The sequence below is a fragment of the Nesoenas mayeri genome (assembly GCF_963082525.1).
Source record: "Nesoenas mayeri genome assembly, chromosome: 14".
Classification (NCBI taxonomy): domain Eukaryota; kingdom Metazoa; phylum Chordata; class Aves; order Columbiformes; family Columbidae; genus Nesoenas; species Nesoenas mayeri.
The window spans coordinates 11168955-11189776 of NC_137556.1; the positions used below are offsets into that span (position 1 = coordinate 11168955).

Below are 20822 nucleotides of genomic sequence, written 5' to 3' on the forward strand. Positions count from 1 at the left end.
CTGCTGGAGTCCCCCGCATGCTCCCTGTTGCTGGAGAGCAACACATCTGCTGGAAAGATGAGGTTGGATGAGGTTGGAAGGATGAGGATGGAAGGATGAGGATGGAAGGATGAGGATGCTGCAGGCAGCTGCCAGTCCTGCCCGCCACGCTGCTCTCCCCACTGGGCTCATGCTCTTTGTTCCTTCTATGCCAACTCGCTGCAGATGCCACCCAGCTCCAAAGACCCCCTGGCACTCATGGTTCTTGCATGAGAGGTCATCACTTGCTGAAAGTCTTGGAGACCTGTCAGGTAGTGCTGCAGATAACGTAGAGTAAAATGGCTTTATAGTAAGACGGGGTACAAAGTAGTTTTCTCCTACAGTTCTGCTTCTGGAATATCTTCAGCTCCATCAGCAAAGACCTTTAACTCTTTGCCGCAAGGTCTATAAGCTCCTCAGTAAATGGAAAGAACGTGCCCAGTGCTGTGCACAGGAAGAAGAATTTCTGCTGGGTGAGTTTGAGGTTGGGGATAATAAGACAGTTGAAAGGAGCCTGGTGCATTGAACTAAATCCAGACTGATGTGTGTTAGGGCTGCGAGGGACAGAAGGAAAGAGAAATGTCATCATATGTTTTACTCTTTTCTACCTCTCTGCAACAGCAGGTGCTCAAATACCACTGTGGTAATAGTGATAGAGAAATCTATGTATCCAAGTGAAGTTGCCATTTTTTGAGAGCTCTGTACTTCATTTCTAGAGCTGGTTATTCAGCAAAGATGAAAAAAATATTCCAAAACAGATAAATTAACTCTTTTGCTTTATTAATATATATTTGAGTGCTGTTGTAAATGTTTAGGTATCGTTCTTAAAATGTGGCCGTCAAGTGCTACATTCTCCCTGTATTTCCAGAATCATCAAGTTCCTCTATCACTCACAGGTCAGTGAAAGAAGTAAAGACAACTCTATACTCTGCCACTTCACTTGTGTTCTTCCATTTCTGTTTAGAGGGAATACGCACAGCAAAGAAGGTGTGACTCGGTCTTTGTGCTCAGCCTGAGTCACTGCAAACCTGCCCACCGAGAGCCAGAGTTCCCATTTCACACAACTCACCCAAAAGCAAAAGGCTCACTAATTACTAATCCCTCAAACCAATTTGCTGCTCAACGTTTATCCAGTGCTGAAGTATATTAGAACACGTGGCTAATCCTGGCTTGTTTAAATCAGCATGCCATTTTTCTCCTTTGGGATAAATACAACATTTGGAGTGAAAGAAATTGCCACAGTAGGAGATTGAGTATCATATGACCTTTCAGTTAAATTATCCCAAAGACAGAGATGTCCAGGTTACATGGCAAAAACAAACTTTTTGCTCCCCAAATCCAAGTCCACTATTGCACCTCTTGATCTCAAATTCTGCACTCGGGGCTACTCTTTCATTTCTTAAAAAAAAAAACCAAAACAAATCCTGTTTCTGAAAATCCTCTTCTGACCCTGAGTCCTGGGAACAAGCCACTGTCCTTGTCTGATTCCTTGGCTTTCCCCCTTCCCAGCCAAACCACCCAAACTCTGGACCTTTGCTTAGTGCAGAGCTTGGCTCTTGCTTTCTTTCCTCCCCCCTCTTCCTCGTGGTCCCTTGACACTTTTCTTCTTCCCTGGACTCCACACCTTCCTCTAGGCTGATCTTTAGATCTAGGAAATCCTTCAGCTTCTTACTTGTCCATCAGCACATTCCTGCAGTCAAACCCATATGCTGTCTTGTCATAAATCATGAGCGGACATCATAAAAATGGAAAATGAGCAGTTAAATGAGATAACTAACCCCCATCCCTGAACTCATTCCGCCTGCTCCAAGGAAAGCCTTGACACAAGATTTCCCTTCCCACCTTCTTCTTTGGTTTACTCCTCACTTCTCCCTCATGCCACCACTTCTGTGCCATCCTTACCCCAGCCCTTGGGGGAAAACTCCTCATACTTCAGCTGGTCTTTGCATGCTGATATTTTATGGGGATATAACCCATGTGTCACACAACACTGGCGGGAGAGTAAAATACAACTCGGTCTCTGTGTAAGGTTAGCGTGAATGCAGTGTGAAGGTTGAGAAGCCAAGCACACCAGGGTCAGGAAAGGCAGAACCAAGGCTGAAAGCTCAGCACTGGCTGGGTCGCTTGGCCTCTGCACTTTAAAAAGGAGAAGGAGCCGCCTGTCATGCTTGATTTGAAATTCAAACCGGGCTGGGTATTGCAGCTCTTGGAGAAGTACACCTGTGCTCACATGCAGCTCAAGCTTGGGAGCTTCGCACAACCCAACGGGCGCCATGCAGGGAGGTGTCGGAGCAAAACGAGCAGACAAGCACAGAAATGAGTGTGCCAGTAGCAATCGGTCATAGGTTGTAATACTATCACCTGCAAATCAAGTAATACCGTCTCATTAGAAATGAGACGCTTCTTAGTATGAAGAGCAAACTCTGAAGTAACTCTCTAGAGGAGATCAAACCCACCGGCTTGCCCGTAGAAGTACTTTGATACCCAAAAACTCAAAGGATGTGGATGTTTGGGTGTGGACTGAAGCTGTTTAGTAAAGGCATCACTAATGCCTACTCCTTGTATCACATGCTGCCCTGGTACACTCAATATGCAAACGCCTGTCGTGATACACTTTTTCATGACTTGAGTGTCCCAGGGCTGGAAAGGACAGCCACTGTCTTCTGGGATAGCCTGGCAGAGCTCAAACAGGAGATCTGCCCAATCTTCTGATGCTCATGAGGCCACCAGCCTTTCAGCTCTGCTTGCAAGGCCCAGCTGATCAATAGCCCATGCCCTGGAAAGCCGGGGAAGATCCTGTCCTGCTCAGCACCAAAAAAGGTACGGGACTCACAGAGGGGAATCTCTCTGCCTCCTCCAGGCCACGCGCCCGCAGCTGCCCGAGGCGGATCCCTGCCTGGCCTCGGGGAAACGCCTGGCACAGAGCGTGGCCAACATTCCCGGTGCGTGGCCGCCAGCCCTCCCAGTCACCAGACTGCTCCTTGGCTTCGCCGGCCAAGTTTAACTCTAGAAATACCTGAGGAAAACATCGCTTCTGCGCAACTGAAATATTTTAATGGCAATACTGCAAAGTCTCACCTGCCTTCTGTCTGTCTCTGTGCAACAAGACCTCCCAAAATTCTTGTTTACCTAATATTTAGCTTCATTGAAGACAGGAAGAGGCTGATTTAATAACTAATGAAAACACAAACCCCTTATTTGTGTTATAGTCACATATCCCTCATGGATAACATGAAGAGCCCAGCTTGGTGTGAGCACAAACTCTGCAGTTCTCACTCATCAAAGAGCCAGAGCCTACTGTTTTATTTCTTGAAACATCTGTGTCTGGAAAGGTTTGCTCTGATGCTCCTTAAAGTTCATAACCATACCTCCTCTTACAGAATTCAAATGACTGAGCGACATTCAACCTTGATCCACCCCACACAACTCTCAACATATGTAGACATTAGATATATACAGCAAAGTACATCTCACCTTGCTGCAGGCATACAACTCTTAAATTACAATTGCATTCGATTAGACAGTTTTGTTACACATCTCAGAAGCATCAGAAAATAGGAACTGAAGAGCACAGCAACATACAAGAAAACTGGCACCCTCTGGGTTCTCTGCATTAGACTGATTAGATTTCAACCAGAACGGCCTGGCCATGGCTAGGCATCCTTGCAAATCTCCCCCCTAGTGTTATTTGTAAATCCAGAGGTATAAATCACCTTAGGAAAAGGAGGAAGGGGGAGAGAGATGCAGAAAGTGTTGGCCTTTGGGAGGCAGTGAACAGATACCCTTTCAGAAGAGAGAGTGCCCAGCCCACACACGTCTTGCTGCAAAAGGGCAAAAGTGCTTTGGAATGTGCTTAGAGCCAAGATCAGGCTTTGTATAGGCAGGGTGTGTCTTTGTTAATGAAAATCATGATAACGAACGAGAAAAATAAACGATGCAATTCCTTGAAAATGGCCAGTATGTACTGCTAGCTGTACAAGCCTGTACTCAGCTTGCAGCAAGTCGAGCCGAGGACTCTGCTGCACGTTTTTACCTGCACAATGTGTCGGCTATTGCTAAGTTTTGTTTTACGAGGCAAGCTTTGCCTGATGTGACATTATCTGAGTGCTGCAGCAGGCAGTTATCATAGCAAGCAAACATTTCAGTATATTCTCTTTCAAAGCCTCCTAATAACACAAAAAAAGAAGAAATATATCAAGTTACTAGAGATGAGTGGTGAGCATTGCAAACACCCTGGGAACAGTCCTCTTCCACCAGTCTCACATACTGATTTCACAGAGACGGTGAATACAGCTATTTCCCTCTCCCCTCCCCCTTAGCGAAGAAAAATAAAGCGGAGAATAATATGGAACTATATTTGCTTCATTATCAGCCATTTATTCTGTTGCTGTTGAGCTCCCACAGTCCCTAATCTTTCTGAAATTAACCAAAGCAAGTGAAGTTTGCAAGTTCACTCTGCAAGTACAGATCTATCTTAAAGAGGTTTTAGGCTTTCAAGAAATCAATCAAAATATGGCAAGAGGATTTATACTGTACAGTGTCTTTTTATTAATGAAGCAATACTTTAGAAGTAAAGTAGTAATAGTAATAACCATAGCCAGCAATTTGTACCAATAAACCACTTTAAAGAACTCTTGTCTTTAAAAACCTGTTTTCCTGGCAAGAACACCTACAAGAAAAGGAACCTATAAATTATAAAGCCATTCTAACAAGTTAAAATTAAAAAGAAAGCTGTATTTCGCTCCACATTTGTGAAACCTGCTTTACCTCACAAATTCTCCCAAAGTACTAGGAAATTGAGATCTTGATTCGTGGCTAGAAAAGTGTCAGAGTAAACGATGGAGAAGCTTGGAAGTCAATGTCTCGTGAGACACAGACTGACTCTCAGGGTTAGGATGTGTGCATGGACCAGGGTGAGAAGCAGCAGGCTGGCAGCACTCGGCAACAGGCTGGAAGAGTTTACAAAGCTGGAAGAAAAATCTTCTGGATGCACTCCAACACTCAACATGAAAACCAGGGCTTGGGGGTAACACGTTATCTTGTGTACTCCTGCTTACAGAACCTAGCAGGTCCTGCGGGTAAGAGCAACTGGGATCATAAATTTCAGTTCATGCAGTGCTTTCTGCTTGCAGAGCTTAAAATGGTTTGCAAATGTTTTTAGAGATGGTGAAAAGGAAGTTCAAAGCAGCTAAATAAGTCGTCCAGCCTCACACAACCACTTACAATAGCACTGTGGCTAGAAATTAATCTTCTGGCCAGAACACTTAGAAGGAAGTATCCTCATCTGACTGAATCCATTATGGTTTCAACTAATAGATTACCATGCAGACCATGCCAAAGGGAAAAAGAGAGGAAAAGTTTTCAAGTAACTTTGTGTGAAAAAAACTGTCAGCAAAGCACAGAAACAACAATTGGCAAAAGCTAATCAAGCAGGACAGAAGAGGACACAGGACTGGGAGGACCTTTTGACTAAGAATGCAGACCCCACCATGGCATAAAAGCACAGCCCCAGACATCAGTTTCTGCCCTGCCTCAGCCCCTCGCATTGCCAGCTGCAGCCCCAGGATGGAATCCTCCTCTCTGGAAGAGCAGAAAGTAGAAGAGCCCAGGAATAAAAAGATCGCTATAGTAGTTAAAGCTGTTAAGAGTGAAATCACTGAAGCCTGAATAATTTGCAACTTAACAGGCATTTAAATATAACCCTGCATATAACCGATGTTTAAATGTTAATGAGAATAAAATAGAACATTTGTGATCTATCAACCTTACCATTTAAAAAAATACAGGCTATAAGCACATAAAGTAAAATACTCACCGACACTGAAACATCCTCTATTTTTCTTTTAGCACTGGAGTCAAAAAGGACATTCCGTCCTCTTCTTTCACAATCCTGATACACAATCAGTCGGATCTGACTCGGGTCAAACTCCGGCAAAGGCCAGCTTTAATTAAAAAAGAAAAGAGCAGAAGGATCAATTACCACATCTCTTTATTACACTGTTCTTTCAACATTATCTGTATATCCTACTTTATGAAAACACAAAATCCAGCAAATACAATGTCATTTCATAAAACCCTTTGAGCCCATAGCCAGAACTATGCTTTTTTTTTCCTTTCCCCTACACTTGTAAGTAGCCAAATTACACTGGCATAAAAGGGCACCAATCCACTACAACCATTCCACAACAACGTGTGCAGCATTACAAGCTCTTGTGCTCCATCTCATGATATTTAATGTTTTCTTCTAGCTTCTTGAAATTAAATTCACAGAAGAACTCAGCTTTTGTGTTTAAAGAAAAAAAATGAGTCCCTCATCATTGCAAGCATTAGCTTGAAAGCATTCACAATTCAAAGGAAAAACAAAAAAAGTATACATTCACACTGACCTCTCCCTTAAGTAATGAATTTCTGCATTTGCAGTCATGGGTTTTCAGCCCCATGGGTTGGCAAGGCCCTGAACTCCACAGCTGAAAAAATGCAAAATACCTTTCCTAACTTTCTTCAGGTACTAATAAACACAACATGATGCTGGGGAACACAGAGCCACGTGCAGCCTGGTCCTGACTACACTCAGGTTCTTGCTGCATTCAGGCTTAGAAATAATCTCCACTTAAGCCAATACGATTGAAGGCTGTGCTGCCGCGTGGGTCAGCAAAGCTCGCACCCCAGTTCCTCCCAACACATCTCTTCCCAAAGCGCTGCTGCGGCCAGGAGCAAGGACAGGACTCTCCTGAGCCTCTGCCTTCCCCAGAGCCGAGGACTTCACAGCAGTTCTGCACAGGGACAACTTGCACAGCTCGGGCTTGACCACCGTAGCATGATGTCGCCTTTATGGTTGCTTAGTAGCCAACATCTCACATTTCCATTTTACAAAGCCAGCCATCACTTTAAAGCCCAGCAAGCATTGTTGCCCATGGGCTCGGAAATCCATTTTCACCGACAGCTTCTCAGTTCTTGGAAGATAGGAAACAAGATGCCTGTTCTATCCATGAAATGAAGAGGAATCATCTTTCAGCTAGTACGAGCCATTTCCTAGATCAAATGAAATTCTATCTTCCTTATCCTTGGCTTTTAGGCAAGCGGTGTTAGCATAAAACAGCAAGGTGAGAAATGAGGACCTGGAACTTTCCAGCCATTAATGAAGGATCCAGGCTCCCAGTTCACAAGAAGCAGCTGTATATTTATTTCAGCAAAAGAGACACCTATAAATGATAATGGAGATTAAAGTAAACCTGGCATGCTAGACTCCAAGGCTATGGTAAATTTTTCCCTCCCCTGTCCTTCTAATTCACCAACCAAAAGGTTTCCATCTCTGCGTCCATGCTTTATCTCATCGGTATGCTAATGACAATTTGTAACCCAACAACTTCTTTAGTGGGTCACAGCAGAGAATCAGTTTGATCACCAAAGCCACGGTTGCCTATCAGAACTTTGTAAGACTGTCCAATATAAATTCAAAGGCTTTACGCTTAGTGTAGTCCCAGACAGGCGAAACTAAGCACCAAGACATACAGTTACTCGCTCTCTTGAGAGAGGAAACTCATTTGCTAATCTGCTCAGCCCCACCATTTAGCAACAGGAAAGAAAAACAGAAGCGGCAGAGAAGACAGTGTGCAACAAATGTCAAAAGCAACTTATTACAAGAAAAAATCTTGAGCAATTTGAAACTGAAATAACTTGATGTCTAGATTTGGGGGAAAAGAGCTTTGCAACCTCTCTGTTAGGGCACCTAAGGCCACGCATTGTCCATGGAGGTCCATGCCCATGCCAGGGGCAGACTGCAAACTGAGCAAATTCTGCACCAAAACACAAGCACAGCGACAAACTCAGAGCCGAGCTTTCATTTATCGAGGGCTCAGCTAATAAGCCGCATCTCGCATTTCTGAAAACATGAGGAAACAAAATCCATACTGTTTGATGCACATTCGGAGAGTGTTACCAACTGACGGGCCCAAAGGCAGCAGAGCTGGGGACAGTTCCTGACTCCTGCTAAAGGCGAGGAGACGAATGAGACCGTGGACAAACCGGCTTCCCGGAGGAACCATCTCCTTAGGTTTAAGTGAAATCATTGGAAGTCAGGAAACCAATTTTATTTCCAGATAGGCCACTGTATGTGACAACAACAACAACAACCTGCCTGCCAAAAAAGTGCTTATTGCTTGTTCCACCCTTGCAACGTATTCGCACTCAGACAAAAGCACATCTTCCATTACCTACTACTTTTGATATTTGACTTTGAAATTACTGGCAAAGAAGGGCAGTAGCTGTTCCAGATCTTAGGAAAGTCTACTTATAAAAAGCTCCCAGAGCAGATTACACACTAAGAGGAGAGAAAGCTAAATATAAAACTCTTGCTGTATTCAGAAACATATTTGATCAAGGTAACAAGAGCTTGTTTACTTCTCAGCTTCTTCACATGACATTTTAACTTTCTCTAGACAAGCATTTAGTAGATATTATCCATCCTAATTCGTGATAATTCCAAATAAGCGTTATCTGTGTTACATAATAGAGTCCTTAAGCACATTTTGGCCTTGCAGAAACATTCCCTGGCAATAATGGGCCACTTCCCAAACCAGAAGAAACTTTTAAGAGAGCTGGGGAAAGTTCATTTAGACAGACAGTAAACAGCGGGCGACTGGCACCTCCAGCTCACCCACCGCTCCCAGCCCGGCACATTAGTCTGGGGGAAGCGGGACGGGGAGAAGCTCTAAAATACCATTAAATGAAATATCTGAGTAGATTATCCCCAGAAACGTACGAATTCCGACATGCAATGCACAGGGCACATTCTCAAAACAAATATAACAGGGCAATACTCCAGCGCTGCTCCTCAGGGGGGATGAAAACTGACCTAGATCTTCTGAATATAATTAGTTCTGTTTATAAATGGAAACTAACTCTGACATTTAACTGATGTTTTCTTGAGATTCTTACAGGAAAACCAGGAGACATAGAATCAGACGTTCTAGTAATGTTAATGAAAGGTGAGTCTCCGTCTCCCACGCTGTTCTGGAAATGACGCTCTCTTAATGAGGACGTTTTCCTGCGTGACCTATCTACCACTCTCTGATCTTTCCTTGAAACTGAACATATTTAAAGGAAAACAAAACAAAACCAAACTCCAAACAAACAAGCATGAAAACTACCATCAAGAAACACTCAACAATCTTTCCACCAGCGGCAGCATCCGTGACTTTGCCACAGTCAGTGCTGTGAGTTCACACCTGGTGCAAGAGAAGAAATAGTGATAAACAAATTACAGGGTGTCTCGAAAAGATGAACCCAGTTTCCAAGCAATTTCAATTTGACGGTGGGTCCGTCTTTTTGAGACATCCCGTATTTCTGAACAGGCCTGTGGAGATCTCCACTACGCCAACAGTAATTCCTCTAGAATGAGATGTTCAGAAACACCCAGGTATAGAATGGGGTAGAAATCACCAATGTAGGAATGCTGTGTGGGATATTTCAGAAGCAAATCACACAAAACCAGATCTCTGGGGGCCACCTGGTCCAACCCCCCCCAGATGCTAATGCAAGTACAAAGCATCAAGGAAAAGGAATTATTTGGGACAGAAAAGCCAACTTCCACAATAAAAAATATTAGAAACTAATAATAATGAAATCAAGGCCCAAAAAATGATATTTTAATGCACATTCACACTTAAGCCCTACGACTGCTCAGCTCTTCTCTTTCACCCGTTTTGTTTTCCCGCCTTTTTCATATTCAACCACTAGGCATATTATTTGAAGTTTACATTTACAGATCCATTACATGCTTCCTGACACCTCTGCTGTGACTTGCATGCCAATCCAGAGCTCCAAATTCTCACCAAGGATGGATTTTCTCATCTATCTAATGCCTGGAATTTATTACTGCTATAGACATTTCTCAGCAAGAGGCAGCTGAATGACTTTAAACTGGTATTATTGCACTCTGTGCAAGTTTTAATAGATGAAACGACAGACACAGAAATCTTTCGTTACCACTCCACCAATTAAAAGACAAGATTTTTCCCTGTAATTGAAAGCAAGGACATTCTTTCCTCCTCATTTCTACGACAATATGAACAGCACCTCTTCATTACATTAAGGGTTTAGTTTAATACTATTTTTCTTCCTGCCCGAGGCCTTACTTTTAAAAAAATGTCATACTAATACAGCTTAGGTAGTACCCAATTACTTTTTAATAATTAACACAGATATTTAAAAAGTCTTAAAGAAAAGCAATTGAAGCAAACTGATGAAGATCTTAAGCAGGTAGGAATTGCAAAAGAGAATGCTAAAAAATAAAGTTGCTCAAAACCAAAATATGACTAATCATTGAAAAAGTTAAGTTGAAACTATCAGTCAAACTATTGTTTTCCTACCTCATGTTACCCATAGTTATAAAAACTGCCTGGTGATGAATCACTTCCAACTATTTTTAAATGCATCTACGCAAATGATATTTATAGTTTATGCTAGCTTATCTGTTCTGCGTGTTTTTCGTGCTAGCACCTTTCTGAAAGGCTGGCAGAGCGGCCAGGGCAGAGGGTCCAGCAGGGCCACCTTGCCCCGTGCCCTCCGCGCCAACGAAAGGTCTCACTTCACCCCAGTGGGTGAGTAGCACCATAGAGGTCCAGGGAGCCCCAGGGCTCATCTCCAGCTCCTACAGACCATGCTCTTCACATCTCGTGGTTGTTATGGGGGTGCTCAGACCCAGACAACTTCTACGCAAGCATTGGACTGACCACCCCTCTCTTGAAGAGCTTATATTAATACAAGACTGTTCCACCGGGTGCACTGGGATATTTTGGATGCAGATTGTCTCCGTGTTCCACAGGGATGTGTGTTCACATCAAAGCATGTTCACCTGTACATATAAACCTAGCAGATTTAGGACCCTGCAACCAACCATCAGATCATACCCATCTCGCCCCTGACTGAAAGGCCTTTTCCAACAAGGGATTCCTTACTCCTGCACAATTCTGTTATATGTTACTGGAATTTCTTCTTTTGGCTTTGAGAAGATACAACAAAAGCTGAGTATAAGACACATGGGGGGTATTGTGCTTATTTTAATACTTTCTTACTGCAATTCAATAATCCATTTATTATTTGACCATTATTGTACAAGGACAGCTGTGCAGACCTTTCTAAAAGCGCATAACTAATTTGGAAGCAACGAAAACAGCAATGTACGGCATGTTAATGATGCTTCCAGCTTTCCAAGACCATCCATTAACCTTTTTTAAAGAGGCACGGGCAGGCTGTTTATTTTTAATAACACCTGAAACGCAAAAAAACTTTATCAGGATTCACATGATAAGGATGACCCGGACTGCATCAACAATTCGCAAAGTTGGCACTTTCAGCGAGAGCTTCCATTTCAATGCTGGTAACATAAAGTGACCATAAGGCCATGAGGAGGAAGAAGATCCCTAAACTAGAGAAACCACGGGATCTATACTTAGAAAAAATTTTGCAAGATAATTGTCTTTACAAGAGCTGAGGTCACTGCAGGGCTGTGTGACAGTTGTGGTGAACGCCTGCTGATTCTGCAGAGAAAACCAGTGTTTGTGACTTGACCAAGGCCGCAGAAGGAGCTTGTGACGAGTGGCTGGAAGGAGTTTACCAGCACTTTAGGTGATGTGTCCTCTCCCTCCCATCTCAGCGGGGGTTTCGCAAAAGGCAAAGGACCTGGACTCTGGGTAGCCTGGAAGGACTGAGAGACAGTGGATCCTCTCATGGAGAACCACTGGTGACAGGTGACTGCTTGCAACGCTTACATTTACCACGTTCATCACAAGGAAATGACACGTCTTTAAAAGAAAAAAAAATCCAAGCCACCCCTTTTTTGCTTTTGAAGGAGGGTGAGACGTCCACAGGCACTGCAGCACCACAGAGGTCAGCTCCATCCTACAGCTATAAATCTGTCTCACTCATTTACCAGCTTAACGATCCTCACCTTGAATAGCTGCACTACTTGAGCTCCAGGAAACTTCTGCTGCTTATACTAAGCACATATTGTACACTAGGCACACATACAGTCAGCCAGATATTTCGCACTCGGTATAATAAACTGGGACCTGAACTTCAGCTGGCTTCCAAGGTCCTTGGCTCTGTCCAATTCTTCAACTGTACCTGAAGCTGACTTTGGTTTATTTTCATTTTTTTCACTTGGCTCTCTTTAAGATACCAAATTTTTACTCTAAAGTCCAATACATGAGCCAGATGCCTTTCCACAAGCAAAAAGACATAACATATACAGGTTAGGTGCAGTCTAGTCAACACATTAATCATAATCTGGAGTGCGATACTGAAAATAAGTAGGTTGGAAGGTTTTGTAGAGACGTGTAGCATGTTGAGTAACTTTGCAATTTACACAGCTTTAGAGTTTACAATTAGCATTAGTAATTTGATAGAATATTTCTGGGAGTAATTCACGCATGTCCTTTCAAAAAGTACCTGTGCAGCTTTTAGCTGATTTAAGCACATACATGCATGCAAATATGTGTACACACACACACACATGCTGCGTGCTCTTCTGAAAAACCAGTTTTAATAAAAACCACACACGGACCAGACACAGTTCCTTTCAGATACTTTCACTAGCATTTAACACAATGTTGTTACATTATGCAAGTAGACTGCACTTCCCTTCGCAAAAGTACAACGGATAGAACCAGTTTAGGGAAACAAAATACATTAGCGTCATTTAGGATACAATTGTAAGAAGAATCATTAAAAAAATTAATCTCTAAAAGGTTCACAACTCTGGAAAAGAAGTACTGTCATCACAATGAAAATATTAAGCTTTCAAATAAACAAAATAATCTCAAGAACTGTGCAGTGACTGTACCTGGGAAGCATCTTTTTCCCCCGGTAGTTCCACTTTTCAGAATCCCTGTAAACTCCTGTTGTGCCCGGCTGCCAACTCAGGTTAATAATAGCAATGAGCCATATTCATCCAAAACCACAAGACTGTCAGGTGACATATCAAGAGGTCTGAATTTAACTCAAACAAAAGAGTCTCCATGCTGCAATGCAAAAGGCTTAATCCTAGCAACAGGATCACAAAAACCACCTTAAAGCAAGCAGTTTGCTGAAGCACAATATAGGCGTTTGCACCCGGCTGCGCTTGTGCTGCCCTGGAGTTTCATAACCCGAATCCTGCCCCTCCATTCTGTTGCACAGCCCGGGATTTCTGCTCAAGGAAGTATCGCCCCTCTGCCCCGCTCCTTTGTCTGTTCCCGTCTATTGCTGCAGAGAAGATCGATCTAATTCATGGGAAAGCCAAGCGCTGCTTTGGCAGCCGCTGGGGCGTAGATGTCGGTCCCATCTATCCTCCTCCAGCGGATGCGATGGGAGTTGAGTCTCATGACCCAAGTCCCCTGGCAACTGCGGCCGCCGTCCTGCACCTCCACGAGCCGCGACCGTCGGGAATTCAGCCTGCTCGGACAAGAAGGAGGAGGGGGAAGGGGGGCCAAAGCAAGGTGGCCTCCTTCCAGACTGCACCCCCAGCCTTCACATTCCTGGAAGCAGCGGGATGCTTGTGCCGGCGCTGGGAGCGGAGGCAGCGGGTGAAGCGCCAGCGCTGACAGCCATCATGTGACCAGCTGTCAGCGCGGCCACCTGCGGCCACCCCACCGAAATAAAGGCCTCTAAATCTTTAACTGCACGGGGGCTCGTCTGCATGCGTTTTGGGAAGGGGGCAGAGGTGCTGCCGGCCGGTGCGTGGCTGGTTCTCCGCACATTTGCAGCTCGGCAGAACCCGCTCCGCAGACCACCCGCTCCCCCTGCCCATCGGCACGGATGAGAACAAAGAACGCACTGTATGCCGGGCGAGGGCTCGTTAATGGTACAAGTGAAGCGTCAGGAATATGCAGAACAATTGGATGGCAATATATATACGGTATTTTAGGGAAAAAAAAAGTGAAATAACAGCCAGAAAGAAATCCTGATCAACCTGATCGCTGTAAACAAGGTTGTGATTGCTCTTGTAGTAACCCAGGCCAGGCTAGGAAGGCTGCCTGGTACATCACAGAAGCAAAGGGCTTGCTATTTAAAGAACTTTTTTCTCTAAATTGCGGGGGAGGAGTGAGCGAGATGGACAGGGAAGTGAAGAAGGGGCTGGGCATCCAAAAATGCAGTGTATATTAGGAGCCATCAAGTACTGTCACAGATATATGTGGGGGCAATCATTCAAACTATTAATTTTGTATTATTTTTGGGCAAAGACCAAGAAATACATAAGGGCAGGAGACTATAGCTCCTACTACGGCTTTTTTCAGCATCTGAAAATCTACACGTTTTGCCAATATTTCAAATACAAAGGCAGCACAAATCCATTTATCACCAGGACTTCCCGTTCCTCTGCACCACACAACACAAAGTTCAGGGCTATGGACGATCTCGTGGTACCGGGGGGGCGAGCTCCGGCACTTGCTCATGGGCTCTGGCCCCCAGACCCAACAATCCCCACAGCCCAGAGGATGTTTTGCCCTCCAGGGTGGACTCCGCCCAAGAACACCGGGTTCCCTCTTCTGCTACACATCTCCTGGATTAAGTTCAGGCAGAAATCCTCAGCCCATTGACACAGCAACAGTTTTACTGCTGACCTATAGGAAGGTACTATTTTTATGTTTCATGCTGGGCAAGTGTTTTGACACAAATGCAGTAAAACTAAGAAATAGATACTTGGTTCCAAATTCAAAACCACTCTCTTTTGTGACCATTAATGTTTTATAGGAAATTTCTCGTTTAGAAATGAAGAGCTGAGGTCCTGACCCCACAGAGACACACATTATAGACGTGGCTTTTCATATGTGACTAGTGCCAGGGAATTCAATGGAATTACTCAAATGAGCAAAATTGGGCATGTGCTGTTTACAGGACCCATGCTTTAAAACCAAATATTGCCTTTAAGGCTTAAAATGCCAAGCCTTAGGAGTTGCAAGCAGTAACATTTGACCTCTGCTACCTTCTTGATCTAGTACAAGGAATGTGCTGTGCACAGTCACTTTCTTTACCTTTCTTTACGCATCACTCTCTAAAGGTTACTGATGTCAAAAGTGACCTTTTTTTCTTAGACATGCAATGGTGAGAAGTTCAGTGCAATGTATTATGTAAACCTTTATTTACAGGAGTAACATCTAAGGTTTCCATTTTATCTCAGGGTAACCTGATGCGTATTAAAGACAAGTGCTTTGAAAGCGGACCCAGCCTCCGTCCAACAACTGCCCAGGAAAAATATTGGAAGGAATTCCTCTTCAAATAGACACAGACTCAAAGCGTACAGAGAATAAACAGTGCTTAAGCCACATCATTGAATATTTATTGCTCGAGGAAGGACTTCATATAGTCAGTGTTGGTTCAATCACAGTCACCATTCCCATATCCAAGGAAACACCCAGTCTCTTCAAGACTGAAAATGCACCATCCTCTTCTCTAGCTATAGAGTGCAGGCACAGTGAACATCCTATTTACTGATCGGAAAAAAAGGAGATACATTTTCAAAAACAACGTCTGTGTCTAAAATTCTGAGGACAGTGAGATGTTCTGGTCACACCGGTACTTATGTACTTATGGTATTTTAAACTTGGGCCCAAGACTGCACTCAAATCCACTCCTCCTCACTGCTTATCTGCACTGTTTCTAGGAGGGAAAAATAAAACCCCAAAAGGGCCATTAGTTAGCAAAAAAGCTGTAATTACAATATTGGTTGTATTCCAGATGCAGTAACTTGCTTTTACCTATGTTGTGGAAGCTTTATGGAGTTTGCACCAAGCCTAGAGCATCATCTATCATTGAAAGGTGTCTCCAGAAAGGCAGCCTTCCCCCCGCCCAATTCCACAAAAAGTCCCTCATTTACCACCTAGGCAGTATTTTGCTTTGGCAGGGAATATGATACTCTCCATCTCTTTGAAAGACTGCTGTTTTTTTTTTTTTTTCAATTTGAACTTGGATAACAAAGCTGGTATTATTATCTAGCTTCATAAAAACACATCAGTTCAAAAGAAAAGTGATCAACATCTCCTGCGTTAGCCCATCACCTTCCAGAGATCCCGGGAGGGCACTTCAGTACCCGTACACATCCCTGTCCATGCGCAGACAGAAGGATGCGGGTGATGCAGTTTGCCTGCACGGACCAGCCTGGGGATGAAGCACATCCCACACCACACTGGAGCTGCTTCTTAAAAATACATAAGCCAACCAAATCCTCAAAATAAAACAGGACCGAAGAGAGAGTTACTTTCGTCTTTTTATCCAAAGGCATTTTTCAAAACATTTAAAGGCTCATACTCGCCTTTTGCGTATAAATCACCTGATTTTAAGCTGAGGAAAACAACAGTTTGCTCCAACCACAAGCTAAAAAAGTAATGAAATTATTAATTTTTGTTCCTCGCTGCCTTAGTGAGTTTTTTGGGTCTTTCTCCTGAAAGAAGACTTCCCTTACACATGTGGCAAATGCACTTAGCCAAGAGCTAGCAGGAAAGCCAAGAAATGTTTATCGCTTAGTAATGTACCAAGGTAGGAGCTGGATGCCACACTTGACAAAAAAAGATAAAAACTATCAGAATTTTACTTGAAATCTGCCTACAAATACTTGGATACCATTTCTCTACAAAATGCTCACTAGTAGGATTACCACTGAGCTAGACTTTTAAAAAATGTGCTTTCTGGGCATTTTTTTGTATCCCTGCAAAAAAATCCCAAATCCACTGATTTCCTCACTAGTGGAGAAGAAGAGTGCGCAGTGTCAAAGCTCAAACCCTCTGCATACAACTGGAGCACGTGCACATACCTGCGCAAAGCATAGCTATGCACACAGAAAACAGAAGCCCAGCCAAAGGTCAGCAAGAGCCGAAAAGTCAAGAAAGATCACTGCAAGTAGTCCAAAGGTTTTGCAAAAGTTAGGAAGGATTTCCTTGAAGGATTTCCCTGAAAGGTAACCAGATTTTTAAATACTGAAAAAAGTGCTTTTGAGATGCAATTAAAAAAAAAAAAAAAGAAAAAGATTGAAAAAAAATCATCAGAGAACCAAAGTTTCCAAGCTCTCCATACACAGGATTCTCAGCAGCAGCAAGAGGTCTCATGACTGGAATAAACTCTGTACTGGCGGGCGCTGTAAAGGAGCATCAGCATAAATATGCATCTGCCTGCGAGCATTCCCGGAGGGTGCGACATGGAACATTAAATCTCTTTTAAGAAGGTGGATGCTGAGACCTCAGCAGTTTGACCATCCCTTCACCGTTGTCATTTTTCAAGTCGTGATAAAAGATGCTTAAAATAAAAATAACTATCAAAGTAAAAATCTGATGCATGGTTAAGCTACTGGAACATCGGTGTTTGTTTTGTATCACATTTCCAACTGCAATCTACTATAAATAAGACACCAAACAAACCTCTGTCATACCAACTGGTACTGCAAGACAACAGGGCATTTTCCCCCTGCCAAACAGTTATTTTATTGTGCACATTTTATTGTGCACTCTCGGGTGTGCAGAGTAGAATAATCTTTTGCTGTAGCTATTAAAAATAAAGTGCAAATGGCTCAGTATTGTTTGTGTTTAATGAAAAATCTGGAAGAAAAAACATTCCAATACAAATTGCTCTTGATACACATAAATGGTTGTTGGAAAGAAGGAATTTTCTGAAGTCACACAGAATTATTTTGTGTAGCAGAGGATGGTTGTGGGTGGAAGTCGCTTTTCCCTGCTTAACATTGTGTAATTCTGGAGATGTCTAGATAGATTCTTCAACCCTGAACTCCACACATAAAACTAACTTCTGTTTTCCATCCCCTCTTCAAAATGTGAATGGCCATATGATTTCCAGTGACATGCAGCATCTATCCCTGCCTGATACATGAGAGTTTCCAGTACACAACAAAGCGAACTTTGCCTGTGAAAACCAGCATCTCTGTTAGATCTGAGCTACCTCTGTTGGGAATTACTGACATGATAAAGAAGCGGCTATTTCACAGTGCTGTAATAGAACAAAAATCTGCTCACAAGCTTAGATGTATCAAGTGCAAAGTTTACTGCTTAGGTATCTTAATGGTGACTTGCTGCTTTTTATTTTGGAGATCACTGACATTAATAGATGATACAATTAAGAGAAAAGAAGATACACTAATACGAGTCAAGGTTGACTGCAAGAACTCTGTTGCTGTGAAAATGAACACATCTTCGAGGGATCGCTATAGCTTCACTAGTGCTATCAATTCTAATATTAATAACAAATCCTTCAATGACTCCACATGCAACAAGAGTACACTGGTTGAGGAATCCTGACATTTTCATTTTTTAGTAGACAAACATGTATTTATCCCCAGCTTAAAGAGTCTTAAAGGTTTTTATTTTCATGCTCTTCCCAGCAACTGTAAGGACTATGGCAGTTTTCTTCTTTTTACACAAGTGAAAACTGAGATTCTCAATACTTTACTTCAGGAGATATAAAAACAAAACAAAACACCATTGCAAGGTACATAAACAAATTGCCAGTGCCCTCCAGCCATGCCTGACGTGCCACGTGATTTCTGCGCCAACACTGAGTAAGCACATCCAAATAAGCATTTTTTATCGGATAGATATATCAAGACATAAATAACTTTAAAGGCTAAAAGATTAGAATGTAAACAGCTGCATTTTTTCACGTCATGCTGTTTAACCTGTGAGCTGTGCCGGGATGGGCGATGCTGTGCCCAGGGTGCCCAGCCGCTGCTGAGGCCAGGCTGGTGTCTGGTGGGCACCTTCATCCCGGTGGATACCTTCAGCCTGGAACCATCACGCCATGCAGCACCCAACCCACCGCCAGCCCTGCTGCCAGGGCACCGTAAAGCCACCCGCTATAGACCCAGGCGTCCGCTGGCAGCCCAGCACGTCCCTGGGAGCCCACTGCTGTGTCAGGATGGGGGCAGCCATCTGCTTACGCTGATTAAAACATCCTGTAATACTTGTTTTGTGAGTTTTATAAGGGGAAAAAATATTGCCTTGGTGGCTGGAAGTCATATGGTATGAGCAGGCAGCACGGGGATTTGAGCTTTCCTTGGCTGTGGGCCACATCCGTCTAATTGATTAAGGTGGCTGCACTCGTGACTAGGTGATAATTGAGAGCCCAATAAATCTGCACACATGTATTCGCCACTCGGAGATGGAACCAGCAATTGTTATGGACCCTTCATAACTCACTGCAAGCAAAAGAATTACAACTAATATTCAAAATATCAAGAATCCCCCCCCGACCACGCAGAACTTCCTTGCCCAACATTCACATTCTCAGTTAAATGACCAGGAGTGTCAAATGCATGCGGATGACAACTCCAAGTTTTCAGCTAAGTCATCCCCAGCACAAACTCCAGTCATTCCGATTTCTCAAGATTTTGTGTGGTACTTCCAAGTCTTGTCTTTCCCCTACCCCAGGTGTCATTTATCTGTACAGACACCCTGGCTTTAGCCGAGGTTTACGTGATCTTTTTTCCCTTGGGGGATTAAAAAGAAAAAAAAGGCAATGCTGCAGCTGTTCCGAGTTCCTTGGAAAAGGAGGAAGACAGATGCAAGTAGTTGTTCTCCAAAGATTCACAACGATCAGTGTCTGAGCAACATTTTACTCTGTCCCTCATGTGACTGTTTAATTAGGTGTTGATTCACTGAGTCATGAGACACAAGGAAACAGGGCTGCAAGCCCTAACGTCAAAGAAAAAGTAATGCCTGTTCTGCCAGTTTCTGTATTAGCAAAGCACAAAGGGGACATCCAGTTCTGAGAAGCAAAACTCATGTTTCCTTACCCATAAGCCAAACCATCAAATCACTTCAACCTTTCCATATGAAAAAAAAAAAAAGACATCTTAACGATTTCCGAGCAAGATGCTTGTGAGCTCCCTGGTTGCTGTGCGCTGTGAGAGCTGAGCCCAGCTGGAGCACTGGCGGTGTGAGCTGTGCGAGCTGGGTGTGCCCGTCCAGCTGCTCCGCCAGGTCCAGGCTGCTCCGGGATATCTTGCTTTGTGCTGGGGTTAGTTTGCTTTTGGGAAAAAAATAAAGAATACAAGCTATTTTGCTATGGCTTTATTCCTGAATGTGAACACAATTTCTTAGCCATCATATTACCAAAAAGCTTTTTTGTTATGGGGTCCGGTTGCCATAGTAACAGGCTTTTAAAAATATCAAAGAAATTTTCAGCACATGGTAAACCAATTTCACAAACTGTGTCTATTTGAATAGGAAAATCTGGTGGACAATTATTTATACACACTCAGTTCAACTGAGGTTTGATGTAGGGATAATCCCAAAATGCTGCTTTCGGTCTAAAGCCTGTTGTTGAAAAGGACCACGGTGAACCTGAGCTTGCTGTGTTACCAGGTCCTTTATCAAGGCAGTCACATAGAATTAACAGATGATGATCATTTTTCCAACAGCTACATTTAAGGTCAGCATGTCACTAAAATGCATTAAATGCCAAAAGCTTTCCTTCTGAAGAACACTGCCTTAAACCTTTGATTTGTAACATTTTAGACATTGTGTGTTTGTAGTCTTACCCTCATTTGTGTATATTTTACTAAAAAAAAAAATTGGACTCTGGATCAGCAACTTATTTAAAACACATGCCTAATGCTAAGCACATGAGCGGTTTCATTGGGAGCAATGAAACTACTTACATACTTAAAGTAAAGCACATGGCTTAAGCGGAGTGCTGACTCAGTCTTATTCCCCCCTCAGATTTCACCAAAACCTGTCTCGGTTACACAGGAACAACTGCAAACTAAAGACAGAGGATGATTGTATAAACAAGTATAACAAATTAATATCTATGGAATGAGA

At 43.2% G+C, this 20822-nt stretch overlaps 1 protein-coding gene across 4 annotated transcripts in view; it reads right to left on the minus strand.

Annotated features, from left to right (window-relative positions):
- The window catches only part of FNIP1 (folliculin interacting protein 1), a 66872-nt gene that overhangs the window by 31653 nt on the left and 14397 nt on the right, over positions 1 to 20822 (minus strand). For all 4 annotated transcript variants that reach the window (XR_013922825.1, XR_013922826.1, XM_080353273.1 and 1 more), the window contains exon 2: positions 5834 to 5960. Coding sequence is in view for 2 of the 4 variants with exons in the window: in XM_080353273.1 (XP_080209399.1) it covers positions 5834 to 5960 (127 nt within the window). In the remaining 2 variants the exon portion in view is untranslated. The remainder of the gene's footprint in view (positions 1 to 5833; positions 5961 to 20822) is intronic.